The 15,885-nt window shown below is 38.4% G+C and overlaps 1 protein-coding gene across 1 annotated transcript in view; it reads right to left on the reverse strand.

Annotated features, from left to right (window-relative positions):
* The window catches only part of LOC149219050 (anaphase-promoting complex subunit 2-like), a 443,635-nt gene that overhangs the window by 375,757 nt on the left and 51,993 nt on the right, over window positions 1-15,885 (reverse strand). The window contains exons 2-3 of the mRNA XM_089384232.1: window positions 13,913-14,008; window positions 13,586-13,802 (exon numbers count right to left, since the gene is read on the reverse strand). Of these exons, the coding sequence (XP_089240358.1) occupies window positions 13,586-13,802; window positions 13,913-14,008 (313 nt within the window). The remainder of the gene's footprint in view (window positions 1-13,585; window positions 13,803-13,912; window positions 14,009-15,885) is intronic.

Below are 15,885 nucleotides of genomic sequence, written 5' to 3' on the forward strand. Positions count from 1 at the left end.
TTATTTAAAGATAAATCCTCCAACGGCTAGTTCGAGTGATCCTTGTCAAAGCAATCTCGACCGTTGATGAGGATCAAAATTTATTTTAATCTCATCCATCGAAATTTTAAATATTGAGGAAATTTCGAATTTTTTAATTCAATGCATTTTAATTAATTCAAAAATTAAATTTTTGAATTAATTTCCTCAAAATTTTGACTTTGACTTAACCGTAGGGACCAAAGGCATAAAATTTAGCAAAATAATCAATTAACCTTAGTCCCTGGACCTCTTAAAATTTAATTTTTTAAAGGACCCACGAATTTCGCCTTTGAAAAATTTAAATTCACTTAGGACCTACAATTAATCAAATTTATAGCTTAGTATTTTAATTAATTTTGACCAGAAAATTTATTTAATTAACCTATGAGGGGATAAACTATTTTTCTAACCCTCAAGATACTTTACATCGTGATTTTTTACATTTTTACATCTCAAGGGGAAAAACCCATTTACAAAAGACCCTCATAGACTACCCAATTCTGCAACACAAATATAATCTAGCAGATCAAGCAATTTGTAATAAAATAACCTAACCAAATAGTTAGGATTATTCCCAAATCACTTTTACATAGACTCGATCTAGAACACTAGGACTCCCCTAAGATCCCAGTGACAAAATCCATTCCGGCTTTGGGGTAAGGCTGAAGGAAAACTCTGCCGACCATCCGAGAATGGATCGGTGAGACAAAAAACCTCCCGGAATGTAGATCGTCACCAGAAAAGTAGGTTTACCTAGGTGATTACATACACGACACGGATCTGCTGAGATTATTTACATTATACACATGCAGACTGGGTTTACATTATAAGATGATCCTCAAGCTGATGATGATAGCTGGATGGCAGGAACACATCAATCAGGCGCTATCCCTTTTGCGAAAAAATGGGTGTACTGCTATGGGTCGTTGACACGTAGTGGTCAACACGTCCCAAATCCTTCATGTCGAATTTCGTGGCAAGATTCTTCTTGCAGTCCCCTATGAGCTTAGATGATCCCGTCAGGAAGAGATCATCCATATATAATACTAAGATTAGAGGCTCATTCTCTACAACCAAATAGTAGAGATTTGGATCTGCGTCACTCTTGACAAATCCCATTTTCTGCAAGTAGCCATTGATTCGACCATACCATGCTCTAGGTGCATGTTTCAGCCCATACCAGGCTTTCTTCAATCTGCATACATGAGACTTCTTCTCATGTGTCTCAAAGCCCTCTGGTTGTTCAATGTATACCTCTTCTTCTATCACTCCATTCAGAAATGTCGTTTTGACATCCATTTAATGAATCTCCCACCCCATCTGTGCTGTAAGAGATATCACGGTTCTAATAGATGTATACCTGGCTACCAGGGGGAAGGTCTCTTCATAGTCAATTCCTTCCTTCTAAACATACCCTTTGGCCACAAACCTGGCTTTGTATTACTCCACACTGTCATCTGCAGCGCATTTGATCTTGTAGATCCATCTCGAACCTACCACTGATCTGTCTTGAGGCCTTGGAACTACCTCCCAGACATCATTCACCATTATGGAGTTGTACTCCTCCACCATCGCATCTAGACAAACCTAGCGTTGAGCTACATCCTGAAAACTGGCAGGCTCTCCATCCTGAGCTACTAATGCCTGATATCTATTTGGTTGTTTTCGCTCCCTCTTATTGTTCCTTGGCACACCGATGAAGTCCTCTGCATCTTGCAGAATCTGACGAAGTTCCCTGCTCGTTCTTCCTCTCCCAGCAGGTGATTCTGTTAGCTCCTCCTCATCCTGTGATTGTTCCTGGCATGAGGAAGAATTCTTTTCTTCCATTGGTTGAAGAGGTTTGACCAACGGTTCCTCTTTTCACTGCTCCTCGAAAGGCATTTCTCGATATTTTCTGAAAGCCCTGTCCTCCATGAACTTCACATTTCCTCGAACCACTACCTTCGTGCTCCCTAGAAGATAGATTCGGTATGCCTTAGCGTTGTCGCTATATCCTACTAGATATCCTTTCTCTGCAGTTTGATCTAGCTTCTTCCTCTTTTCCTCGAGTATGCGGCAATATGCTAAGCTCCCAAATACCCTGAAATGACTGACTTCAGGCATCTTCCCTATGAAGACTTTCTCTGGATTAATCTTGCCCAATGCCCGATGAGGAGTTCTATTCTGAACATAGACTACAGTGTTGCACGCTTCTGCCCACAGGAATTTTGGCATATCTTGATCATACATCATGGCCCTAGTTGCTTCTACAATAGTCCTGTTCTTTCTTTCTGCTACTCCATTCTGCTCCGGATTGTAAGGAGTTGTCCACTCTCTTCTGATGCCCTCCTTAGCGCAAAAATCAGTAAAGTCCTTATCGACATACTCTCCACCATTATCTAAGCGCAAAACCCTTATTTTCTTCCCATTCAAATTCTCCACCAGAGCCTTGAACTCTTTGAATCGACAGAAAACTTCGTCCTTGGTTTTCAGAAAATAAATCCAAGTTTTCCTTGAGTGGTCATCAATGAAGGTGAGGAAGTACTCAGCACCACTAAGAGCTTTAGTGGACATGGGTCTGCGGATATCTGAGCGTATCAATCCTAGTACACTCTTGGCCCTGTTTTTACTTCTAGGAAATGTTGCTTTGGCATACTTTCCTAGAGCACATCCTCTGCATGCATCATCTCGTTCCGTACTAAGATCTGGAACTCCTGTTACAGTGCTCCTGAGAATTATTAGAGCCTCATGGTGCAAATGTCCCATTCTTTTGTGCCATAGTTCGTTCAAATCCTTGTCTCCAAGACTGCCGATTAGTGCAATTGTTGATTCTAGTTGTAGTCTGTACAACCTGTTACTTTTGATCCCGATCTGCACTTTCTTCTTCCAGCTCAGGTGTTTGACATATACTTTCTCCTTGATGAAGAAAATGTCATAGCCTTTGCCCTAAAGTTGCAACATGGAAAGTAAATTCATCCCCAATCCTGGTACATGTAGCACACTGGTAGCACAGAACCGCTCTCCCGTTTCTGTTTGAAAATCTATGGTACCCCTCTCTACTGGAGTACACTTTGCCTTGTACCCCATGGTGATCTGAAAGTTCATCTTCTCCTCACGATAATCTGAGAAACATTCCCAGATTCCCATCATAGGCCAAAAGGCTCCACTGTCTATATACCACACCTCTAATGATGCAGAGCTAGTCACACAAGCCACTTCTTCTTCCAGCCTGGAAGCCAACATAGAGAAATTGAAATCAATTTCTCTTGTGCAATTTTCTAAAAATCAGTGAGAGTCTCCTGACGTAGATGCCTTTGCATCATGGTCTCGACCCATAATTTATTTTCCCTTCCTGTCTCTGATACCATGTGAAAATTCTATCACTGCAACAACTAATTTATTTTACCCACTTATTTTCCCAATAAGTTATTTATGAAAATCCTTCAGTAAACATTAAAATAAATTCTGCTGCAGATGTCACACCATAATATAGAAAAAAAACACATGCATAAGAATTAACACATCGACACAGATATTTTGGACAACAGTCCCTGGAAAAGCCCAATGTCGGAAAACGGTGCAGCAAGGGAGGATTGTATTATTCAGGAATTCTTCAGTACAACTGGGTGCCAAACTGGCTTACCCAACAGAGAGAAAATTCTCCAACACTTCTCCTAGTCTCAGCGTCAGCCTGGCTGACCTCTGCGTAGCTATCAGACCCTCTGCGTCAACCCCTACCTCTCTGCGTCAGCACTGGGCCTCTCTGCGTCACCCACATAGGCCCTCTAGTGACTACGCAGTCTGCTGCCTCTGCATCTGCCTGAGAGGCTCTGTGACTGCCTCTCCAACCATTGAGCTGATTTTATGGTGCTATTCTTGATTCTCTATTCCGTACTTGCTACCTCCTGCTTCTCTCCAGACCACTAGTTCGAATTTCTCAGCTAACCCCGCTCCAAAAATCGAACTGACTGGTGTAGGAATTTACAGGGTAAGTTCCTCAAATAGAACACCAAAGGACACCGCTCGCAAACAGTTCACAAATCAATACACCAGTATTCTTGACGTGGTTAAAACCCTCTGAGGGAAACTGTCCACAGCCTAAGCCAACGCGGCCACTTCAGGAAATTTATTAATAAAAGAAATAAAATTTACATAAGCTTCTCTCATGAACGGTCACCCTACAAATGACCCTCCATGCTCTTTAAATAGAGATCATGGACCAATCGAGTGTTAAGCCACGGATCAAGTGTCAGTAATACCAAGGAGAGAATGAACTGTTGGATCACTTCATGTCTAGAACATATCGTGACCGTTGGATTGTAAGTTACAAAAGTACATAGTAAAGAAACACACTTTACCTAACTCTACACTAGACCAAATTATACTTAACTATTTCCTATGTGTCGGAGTATCCTAACAACTAGTCTCCCTCAATGTGTTCTCCAACAGACCCTCAAGCCTCTTCTTATACTTTTCTCGTTGGTCCATCAACGGCCGAGATTAAATCTCTAATCAACGGCTAAGATTAGATTTGGCTTGATCCATGACTTTTGGAACCTTCTAACCCAGTTTTATATTAATACCCATTAATATTTTATTTTTCCTAAGTTTAGACTTAGGAACTCCATTAAAAATATTAATTATTTTAATATTTCCCAAACCGGGTACAATCTGTCCAAACCATTTCTAGGTCTTGGAGATCTCATGTGCTTTAGCCTCTCCACCAATTTTCATGGCTAGAGCACATCCGATGCTACCCCAAATCAACAAGCACAACATCGTGTGAAGCCATATGGCTTAGGAAGTTGCTTGTGAATCTACTCAGGAGAAAGATGGAAGCGACCAATATTTTGTGTGATAATCAGAGTTGCATCAAGCTCTCTGAGAATCCATTTTTCCATGATCGGTCGAAGCACATTGACATCAGGTGTCACTTTATCATAGACTGTGTCGAGCGAGGAGCTGTACAGTTATGGTACACTCCGATAGGAGAACAAATGGCAGACATTCTCACCAAGGCTCTAGGAAGAACAAAGTTTGTTTATTTCAGGGAGAAGATGGGGATGATTGATAATTCGTTTCAGTAATAGAAGCGGATAGTGCAGAGAGTTGCAGTGCAACAAATAGTTGTAACAGTGCTATGGGTAGCATGATGCAACATATTGAGAGGGAGCTATAGTAAAAATGCAGCAGTGACAGTGGCAGTGTCATGGGCTTCAGTACAGGTAGCAGCAGCGCAGTGGATGAAGGGCAACAGGCCGAGCATCAGAAGCGCAGAGGACCGATGTCGTGGATCAGTGTGATGCTTCTATTTGGGAAGTATTGCTAGAGCACATTCCTCGCTAAGAGGAAGTGTTGATTTTGGGTAGTATCGGATGTACTCTAGCTCCGAAATTTTGTGGAGGGGCTAGAATGCATGAGATCTCCAAGACCCAGAAATCGTTTGCTAAAATTCCACCCAGTTTGTGTTTTATTAAAATAATTAATATTTTTAATGGGGTTCCTAAGTCTAAACTTGGAAAAATAAAAATATTAATGGGTATTAATGAAAATATGGATAAGAAGCTTCTAAGTGACGAAGATCAAGTCTTATTTAATTTTAGCCGTTGATTAGAGACTTATTATCGGTCGTTGATTCATCAACAGGAAAAGTATAGAGGAGGCTTGAGGGTCAGTTGGAGATATATCAGGGAAATACTCAGTAACCCGAGGGAAAACGATTCTCAAGGAGTAAGAATCTGATTTCAGAGGGAGAGTTGTAGGTTGAAGGAAGAGGAGGGCATCAGCATCAATCAGAGGCTGAGGAGGAGGTGACACAGTGCATCAGAGAGATAGCACAGAGGGAGAGCTCTGAGAGACAGCACAGCTAGGGACGCAGTTCGCATGCAATCCTCATGCAAATGACGCAGAGGTGACGCAGAGAAGGTTGGAGGGTCTCTGGGGTGTCAGAATTTCTCCAAAGTGAGGAGAAAAATTATCTCAAGTGTTTTCTCATAAGTTTCTCTATGTTCTGCAGAATCATTCCTTGTAAAGAGATTGTTGCTGAAGATTAATAAATAAACCCTCATCTGTTGCACTGGTTTTCCCGCATTTGGATTTTCCGGGGACAATTGTCCAAAAATAATTGTGTTGATGTGATTGATTCTTGTGCTTGTGTTTCACTGTTATTTGCTCTATGCTATTATGTGACAATTGCATGAGAATTTATTTTGATGTTTACTGAAGGGTTTTGTAAATAACTTATTGTGGAGAATAAGTAGAAGAAATAAATCAGTTATTGCAATAGAATTTCGTATGAGAAATTTTCACACTATTGACCCTGCTTTTTGCTTTTCGACACTGAGTCGCTTGCCCTATTCTCAAAATGAATTTCTTCATGCATTCAAATGGATGTTAACAGCAAAGGATGGGCCAACAAACAGGCAGTCATCCCAGCACTGCTAATTCGATAGCTAGCCAAATTTGCATCGCAACTCAAAGCATAGAGTGGGTGCCCCGCTATAGAATATGACCTCTGGTTGGGGAATAAAATAATATTCTTAGTGGAGTAAGGAACTCATTGCAGCAAATAAAGGCCGAGAATAATGAATGATGGACTAAGGGGTACAAGGCGAATTCAACAAAGGAGAAACCCTACAGGTTTGACCAACCAAGTGGCATTGGTACTATGTCTCTTCTAATAAATTTCGTTTGTAACCCTATTGTTTATTAAATAAAGTGGGATTGTTTCACCTTCCTTACCTATCGCACATCCTTCTAGGTTTAGAATGACATGCAGACGAATATGAGTTTATTACTACGATAATTGTTTGCAAATTGTTGATAAAATTGGTTGCTCACCATGGCATACTTAGCACTAAATTGAAGGAACAATTATATACAACATAAATTTAGTAGAGTTATCATAAAGGGATATTACACATACTGACCACTAATCGACGCAACATGAAGTATCATCTAGCACATCTGAGATCAAGGGCATGGGAAGTGATACACCACCATGAATGATTGATGAACACAGGAATGTACCTGATGAATGGAGAATAGCAGGTCCAAACTAATAAGAGAATCTAATCCAAGCAGCAACAAGTCACACCAACTAAGTGTGTCTCTATGCCATATGGGGGTTGCCTGAAGGGCAACATGTTGAATCAAACAAAATATGTTGAGACGCTACTACAAAGGTTTAATATGCATGAATGTAAATTTTTCAAGGTCCCTATTCTTGTAGGTGTAAAGTTATTTGCAAATCAGTGTCCTAGGACAAAGAAAGAGGAAGAGGACATGTCTCGTGTTCCTTATGCCATTGTTATTGGAAATTTGATCTATGCAATGGTCTATACTAGGTCGGACATTGCATATGCAATGGGAGTTTTGAACAGATATATGTCAAAACTAGGGAAGGAACATTAGGCATCTATAAACAAGGTTTTCAAGTATTTGCATGGCATTATAAATTATGGAATTCACTACCAAGGAAGACCTGGAGTAGACAGTGTTGGACATACATGGCTTTGTTGATGCGGAATGGACTAAAGATATCAATCGCAGAAGATCTACAAGTGGTTATGTGTTTAACCTATTTGGAGGAGCAATCAATTGGATGAGCAAGAGATAGTCCATAGTTGCACTCTCAACTACAAATGTTGAATACATGGTAGCCACTCGTGCAAGTAAAGAAATTGTATGGCTACAAAGATTGTGTTTAGGTATTGGGTTTGTACATCAAGCTGTAAGGTTAGATTGTGATGGTCAAAGTACAATCTTTTTGGCAAAGAACCCAGATTATCATTCTAAGACAAAGTATATTGATGTTCAGTATCACTTTGTAAATCTCTAGGTAAATCTCTATCATTTAAGGGTTTCCAAGGTAAATCTCTAGGTATTATGTGTGAAAGCCAATGTTTACTTTTATGTTCTATAAAAAAATCTAAGTGTGCATTGCTTACTATAAAGGTTTAAAACTTACAGTTATGTGGTGCAGCCCCCAACCTCAGTGTGTTTCTTAAAACAACTTCCTAAAACACAAATAAATAAATAGATGTAGCATTGTAAATATTCGTGCAAAATAATGCCTTAAAAATTAAAACTCGAGTATTGTGTAATAAGTGTTCATCCACAATCAAGAGAATGAAAAACAATGATAATCAGAGAAATTACAAAGGTACTACTACTCTACCTTCAACATTCTCCCAATTGACATGAAGCTACAAATTACCACCCTGTGTGTAGCCCTATCAGTGTAGACCTATTTAACTAACAACCCCAATGGAAATCCAACAAACATGTCCATCTCAGGTACAACTTAGGGTTTTGCGGCCTCATCAGGATTCATAACCTTTTACTAAAACTCTTTATATCCAAAGAGTCCACATCATAATTTAGAATCAAATAATAGTTAATCAACCTTACAGCTTGTTGTCGCACAGATTGTCGCGACAACGCTCAAACCGGGGGCTATCACCCTGATCCCCGATCTCTTCGTTTAAGCCGTCTCCCGCAGCTAAGGGGGGTAGACCTTATGGGACAAAGGATGACCAACTTTGGACCAGTTGGGTTGGGAGACACAACAAGGCAAAATAGCACTTGATTGATTTTAGAAGTTAATGTACCAGTGCCTTATGGAGTTAATGATTAAATGATTATTTATTAAATATTGCAGAAATATGAACCTTGTAAAACAATCATTTATCATCGAATATCCCAAGCGATACAAGCTATTCAATAAACTCCACGCTTTAATAATGATCCAACAATTAAATTTTAAAAGATTAAATGCTTTAAGCGACCACAAAATTTAAATGCTGACCAGCTACCACTTTCATATAGCCAACTTGTAAATAAACATTTAAGTGCATTTAGCTATAGAAAAATACCACAAAAAGACATCAAAATGATTTTTCAATTTTTTGCTAAGCCTTTCAAATTTTTTTAATTTTTATACATTTATATATATATATTAATATTTTTTTAAGCTAAAAATCAAAATAGAATAAAATTAAAATCCTAAATAGAAATAAAATCTAATCTAAAGACTAACAAAAATAAAAAAGGAACTTTTTTATCTTTTATGATTTTTTTATTTTTTATTTGATTTTTTTTGTATTTATTTATTCTACAATAAAATAAAACTAAACTAAAAGCTAACCTGAATGAAATCAAAATAAAGACTAACACCTAATCTATAAAAAATGAAAATCGAATTTTTATTTAAATTATTATTTTTTTTTTAAACAAAAAGAAAATAAAATTTTAGTCTAAACCAAAAATCAAAACTAAACGAGAAAAAAAAAACCTAAAGATTAAAACTTTTTTATGCTTTTGGATATTTTTATATTTTTTTTATATTTTTTAAATGTTATTTGAAAAGTTAAAATTAAACTAAACTAATCCTAAAACTAAAGAAATGAAAAGAGAAATCAAAATAAAGCTAACAGCTAATGGTAAAAATGAAAATCGAAATTTTTTTTAAGTTTATTTTTTTTATTTGAAACATACTTTATATAAACAAAATCTAACTCTAATCTATATATGAAATAGAACTAATCTATATCTCTACGCATATATGAAATAGAACTAATCTATATCTCTACGCATATATGAAACAGAACTAATCTATATCTCTACGCATATTACATTTACGGCATACAAAAAAAAAATTGAAATCGAAATTTTGTTTATTGTTGCAAGGCCTGGAAAGTGCAACAGTAGACGCCGGAAGACGCAGGGGTGGAAGATTCACGCAGGTTATGAAGCTCGAGCAGGGAACCGCAATAATGGCAGCGTTTTGAGTTTTGTTTGCTGCGTAAACACAAGAAGCAACCCACATTTGTCTTGTTGTTTGCAGGTTTTGGATAAAGTTTGACGACAGCGAGGGGAAATTCAATGCAGAAAGCCACGTTTTTTTTTTTTTTGTTGGCTTGCAAGTTTAAGAGAAGAAGGATGTGTGAGGATGCAGGTTGGAAAGAAGACACAGGCAGAGAATTGAGCTTGCAGGTGAGGGTTTCAGAAATGCCGCAAAAGGGAGTCGAAGAAGATGAGTAGCTAGCGTGGGAACAGGGAGCGGTTTTCTGCGTTGAAGAAGAGACTAAATCGAAGATGAGATGGAGCTTAAATCGCATAGGAAAGGAAAAACATAGGCAAATCAATGGAGGAATGCTGCAGATTTTGGTGCTGCTAGCAGAATGTTGGAGCAGAGGACGCAAGGCAAGGCCGCAGCCTCCTAAAAAAATTTCAAAATTTCTCTGCAAAATAAAAATAAACCCCGAGCAGCAGAACAATTTTGATAAACCATCAAATTCCCTCAGAAAACTAGAAAATCCGTTGAAGATTATCCCTACTGGAAACCCTAAAAAAACTTTTAAAATCTATACTTGCAACCTGCAATGGCAAAAACAAAAAACCCAGAAGTAAAATGTGCCAAAAACAAAACTGAAAACCCTAAAACCAGCTAAAAAATTTACAATATTTACAGATTTTCGACTCTTAAGCAACCAGATTTCTCAATAATCCACAGTAATATTTTCAGAATTTAAATTTAATATGAGATATTTCAGAAAACCCTTCATGCATTCATAAAAAATTTCAAATGATAAGCCCGGGATTAAAAACTGGCTAGACTCTTTCAAAAAACGCAATCTAGGAGTTGGCTGGTTCAGCCGAGAACTTCCTCTAACGCCCGGTAAACTCAAAACTAAGATTTCCTGCACAACTTAAAATCAACCATTAACATAGAGGGAGAAAACAATGGTGAAATCCAAATCAAATGGAGATACCTGCCATTATTTTTCAGAATCTAAACTATCATTCAAACCCCAGAGATCAGACAAGATACCTGTGCCTAGACGGCGGAAGACGCAGGGGTGGAAGATTCACGCAGGTTATGAAGCTTGAGCAGGGAACCGCAATAATGGCAGCGTTTTGAGTTTTGTTTGCTGTGTAAACACAAGAAGCAACCCATGTTTGTCTTGCTATTTGCAGGTTTTGGAAAAAGTTTGACGGCGGCAAGGGGAAATTCAATGCAGAAAGCCACGTTTTTTTTTTTTGGCTTGCAAGTTTAAGAGAAGAAGGATGTGTGAGGATGCAGGTTGGAAAGAAGACGCAGGCAAAGAATTGAGCTTGCAGGTGAGGGTTTCAAAAATGCCACAGAAGAGAGTCGAAGAAGATGAGTAGCCAGCGTGGGAGCAGGGAGCGGTTTTCTGTGCTGAAGAAGAGACTAAATCGAAGATGAGATGGAGCTGAAATTGCATAGGAAAGGAAAAACGCAGGCAAATCGATGGAGGAATGCTGCAGTTTTTGGTGCTGCTGGCAGAATGTTGGAGCAGAGGACGCAAGGCAAGGCCGCAGCCTCCTAAAAAAATTTCAAAATTTCTCTGCAAAATAAAAATAAACCCCGAGCAGCAAAACAATTTTGATAAACCATCAAATTCCCTCAGAAAACTAGAAAATCCGCTGAAGATTATCCCTGCTGGAAACCCTGAAAAACTTTTAAAATCTATACCTGCAACCTGCAATGGCAAAAATAGAAAACCCAGAAGTAAAATGTGCCAAAAACAAAACTGAAAACCCTAAAACCAGCTAAAAAATTTACAATATTTACAGATTTTCGACTCTTAAGCAGCCAGATTTCTCAATAATCCACAGTAATATTTTCAGAATTTAAATTTAATATGAGATATTTCAGAAAACCCTTCATGCATTCATAAAAAATTTCAAATGATAATCCCGGGATTAAAAACAGGCGAGGCTCTTTCAAAAAACGTAATCCGAGAGTTGGCTAGTTCAGCCGAGAACTTCCCCTAACGCTCGGTAAACTCAAAACTAAGATTTCCTGCATAGGCTTAAAATCAACCGTTAACATAGAGAGAGAAAACAATAGTGAAATCAAAATCAAATGGAGATACCTGCCATTATATTTCAAAATCTAAACTATCAATCAAACCCCAAAAATCAGACAAGATACCTGTGCCTAAATCAATCTTCATCAAGCTATAATCAATGGCTGAAAATAAAATTATGCAGAAAATTAAATCATCTTACAGCACTTCCAGAAGAGTAACAACAACAAGATTTTTAACCCCAAAGTCTTTCTTTATTGCACAAAAAATGACTACAGGAGAGCTTTCTTTAGCACCAGACTCTAAGATCAAATCTGATCTTAAATGACCTCTAACACGCTATCTAAAGGAAAATTTCCCAACGGCTAGTTCGAGTGATCCATGTCAAACTAATCTCGACCGTCGATGAGGAGCAAAATCTCTTTTAATCTCATCCGTCGAATTTTTAAATGCATTTTAATATATTAAAAAATTGAAATTATACATTTATTTACTCAAAAATTTGTCTTATTATTATTTTATTATTTTATTTTATTTTTTTTAATTTTATTATTTTATTATTATTTTTACCTATTTCTTAATTTTTATTTTTGGATCCTCGAACTTAGCCTTTGGAAAAATCACCTAGGACCTAGGACTTATGAGGGGATTAAATCATTTTCTAACCCTCAAGACACTTTACATCATGACTTTTACAATTTTACATCTCAAGGGGGAAAACCCATTTAACATAGACCACCCAGTTCTGCGACCAAATATAATCTAGCAGATCAACACACTAGGATTCCTCTAAGATTCTAATGACAAAATTCATTTCGGCTCTGGGGTTAGGCTAAAGGAAAACTTTGCCGATCATGGATCGGTGAGACAAAAAACCTTCCGGAACGTAGGTAATCACTAGAAAATTAGGTCCACCTAGGCAATTTACATACATAACTCAGATCTGCTAAGATTATTTACAATTTACACATGCACACTGGGTTTACAAAACAATATGATCGGGCTAATGATGACAGGCACGGACACGTCGCTCAAGCGCTCTCCCTTTTGCGAAAAAAGGGGGTGTACTACTATGGGTAGTTGACACGTAGTGGTCAATACAGCTAAGAAAACACTTTGCTTTAGCAATAAGTTGACCTCTTTGTCAACTAGCATTTTCAGCTGTAAGCAATTGTTTCCATATGCAACAGTGCAATGCTACATGTAACTATGAAGCAAATCATCAAGCTCAAACATAAACAATAAGATTGATCGTAAAGAGATGATTCTCATCTCACATAGTTATCCTTCATATTATTAGGCAGTGTCTCAAGAATAGACTTGGCTTGTCCAAAGAAGTAATTATTGAACTAATTGCAACTTTACATGCATTCATGGTAAAGGAGGAATTTAGGAAATGACTATGAAAAAAATTCTTCATTGTGATTGACTGCTCAGAAAAGCAAAATTGTTCTATCATAAAAGATTGCCCATAAATGTGATCCAAGAACCTATGTATGTTGCAAAATAACTGGGGGAATTTCTTGCATTCAATATTGACTTTAACTTATCATGAATCAGCAGAAATATGCCTTAAAAAAAAAGGAAAGGTAACCTGAAGTTGGAAAAACAGTGTAGAAATGGAAATAATTGCCCTATTTCAAAGTATGAAACAAAATTATATTGCCAGCAAAATTTAGATTCAACGAGAAACTGAGGCTTTTAAGAAACAAGAACAAAAAGTTGTAACTTGATGGTGGTGGAAATACCTGGAAAGTGTCGAGGAAGAGTGGTGTGGAGAACTGCAGAAACCATTGACTGATACCTAGAAGGAAGATTTGTGTCGTAACCCTTTATTTCTTCATTTCTTAAATATGACTGCAAGGTATCCTTTAACATAGCCAGGCATTTCTCCTGCAAATATTTTGCCATATGCAACTCTTCCAGAGATTTAGATATAGATTCTTCGACCCAATTATCAATTAGCTGCATCAGCTAAGATGTCCATGGTTTAGTGTACACTTAAGAAAAACAAAATCTGAACAACTAAAAGCAAACATAGATGAGAACAAATATTAGGCAACACATGACTGTACCTTTCTATCTTCAAAGCTATCCAGTGAGACATCAAACTTCAGATACCCATCAAAATGCCTCCAAAAGGTGGACACATGTATTTGCTTACACCTTTCCTGTCATACGTAAAAGAGAAGATTGTGTACATCAAACTGAGTGTTTCAATAATATCTTAACATGAAGTCTGTAAGTAACTTTGATTGGAAGCCTCCCTCCTAATGGGTTTGAAATTGAGTTAATTGCTATTTCTTTTCACATTTCTCTCTTTTTACTTGAATTCAACTTTGTTGCTCCCACTCTTTCCATTCCTGAACTCCCTAGATTGAGAATAGTTGACTCCCACAAAGGAAGAAATAGAAACACCCAAAAAGCAAATAGTCAATACTCACATTAATACACAGCATGTAGGTGTCCAATAGTGTAATATCCCTTAGGGTTGGAAGCAGCATATGACAAACAACTGTATTCTAATTTCTAACTAGTATCACAGTAATCTCTCAATTTTTGCAAACAGAGATAATATTGAATGCAATAAACAGCGTAACCAGTATTAATTCCACCAACAACTCATACACATGTAGCCAATCCAACAGTACATAATGGGTGGTAAACCCACAGTCCTTTCAATAGCATACTATAGTTTTAGATTCACAACAATTGCTCGCAAAGCTTACTGTCCTAATAATATTGGTCTGACCTTGCAATCAGCCAGACTTCCTGCCTCTTTACTGCCACAGTCAACTCAGCAGAACTTTGTTTTGCCACAGAGATGTTTGAGCCTGCAAACAAAACCCAGGGGCATCCCTCTGTCACAGACCCGCCTTAGGAATGCTTTTGCTGTCACAGAGATGATCAGCTGCCAAAGAATTGCTCATGTAGGGCTCACGGTTCATCAACAGGGCCTCAGGGGTATTCCAGCACCACAGATTTGACCTTAATAGAGTGCGCTGCCAAAAGGAAACCTCCAGGAGTATCCCGCAGCCACAGTAAATCCTCACTGTCACAGTGGTTACCTTCAAGGGTGATCAACTGTCATAATTGAACCCTACAGCCACAGTAAACCCTCATTGTCACAGTCGGTACCGTTACCACTCAAAGCAGCAGGGGACCTAAAGGGGTTCCTAAGAGGGAAACTTCTAGGTTAAGGGAAACGGTGGAGGCCTAGCCCACTGTCACCACAACTAAGTTTCCCTACTCTTTACGGAATTTCACCGATGGGAGGAGTCCTGGTAGTGTATGGATCACTTGTAAAATATATGTCAATGGATAGGTGAGAAGTGACCCTGAAAACCCTTTCCCAAGAAGGGAGTGAAGAATGGAACTTGATTGCTCTTTAAGCGAGGGACTTGGTCCACCAGGGGTAAGGGGTGAGGATTGGAGTGTTGAGGGAGAAAGGATAGGCTTATAAACAAGGTTCTCAATCCCTATAATCCTTGGGAAACTTGGATTCCCAAATGGTCCTTGACAAATAATCTTTATTGAGAAGTGGTACCACACGGGGACAAGTGGACCCAACCCAGGTTTGGGGATGCAGCAACCAATGATGTTCCTATCCTGGACAAGGTGAGGGGAAAGGACTAGACAAGAGTATTTACTCCAAAAGGTTGAATTGATCCTATTGAAGTCTAGCCTTGGGGATGCCTAGGAAAAGTTTGATCCTAGAGCTAGGGCTTGGGATTCCTGGAGATTCCACCGTTACAATTGCCTCAAATTTGAAGGAGAGGGAGGGGACCCACCAGCGCAGTAGCCTATAGGAGATTGAAGTTTTTCCTTGGGTCAATTCCCGGGAAATTGATTCCCTAGGTGACCTAATGTGGCTAGACTTCAAGATAAAGCGGGAAATGGTAAAAAGAGCATTGAAATGATCATCCTTTAAGGGACTAGTGCCTAATTCACTTGGGGATATGGAGTCAAGGATGTTGATGAGTAAGAACTCGGTTTCTTGATCAAGGAGGCCTAGAAAGTCAACTTCATCCGACGTTGAGAGAAATAA

This window comes from Pinus tabuliformis, chromosome Q (assembly GCF_031772625.1).
Source record: "Pinus tabuliformis cultivar Carrire ecotype Pingquan chromosome Q, CPIR1, whole genome shotgun sequence".
NCBI lineage: Eukaryota > Viridiplantae > Streptophyta > Pinopsida > Pinales > Pinaceae > Pinus > Pinus tabuliformis.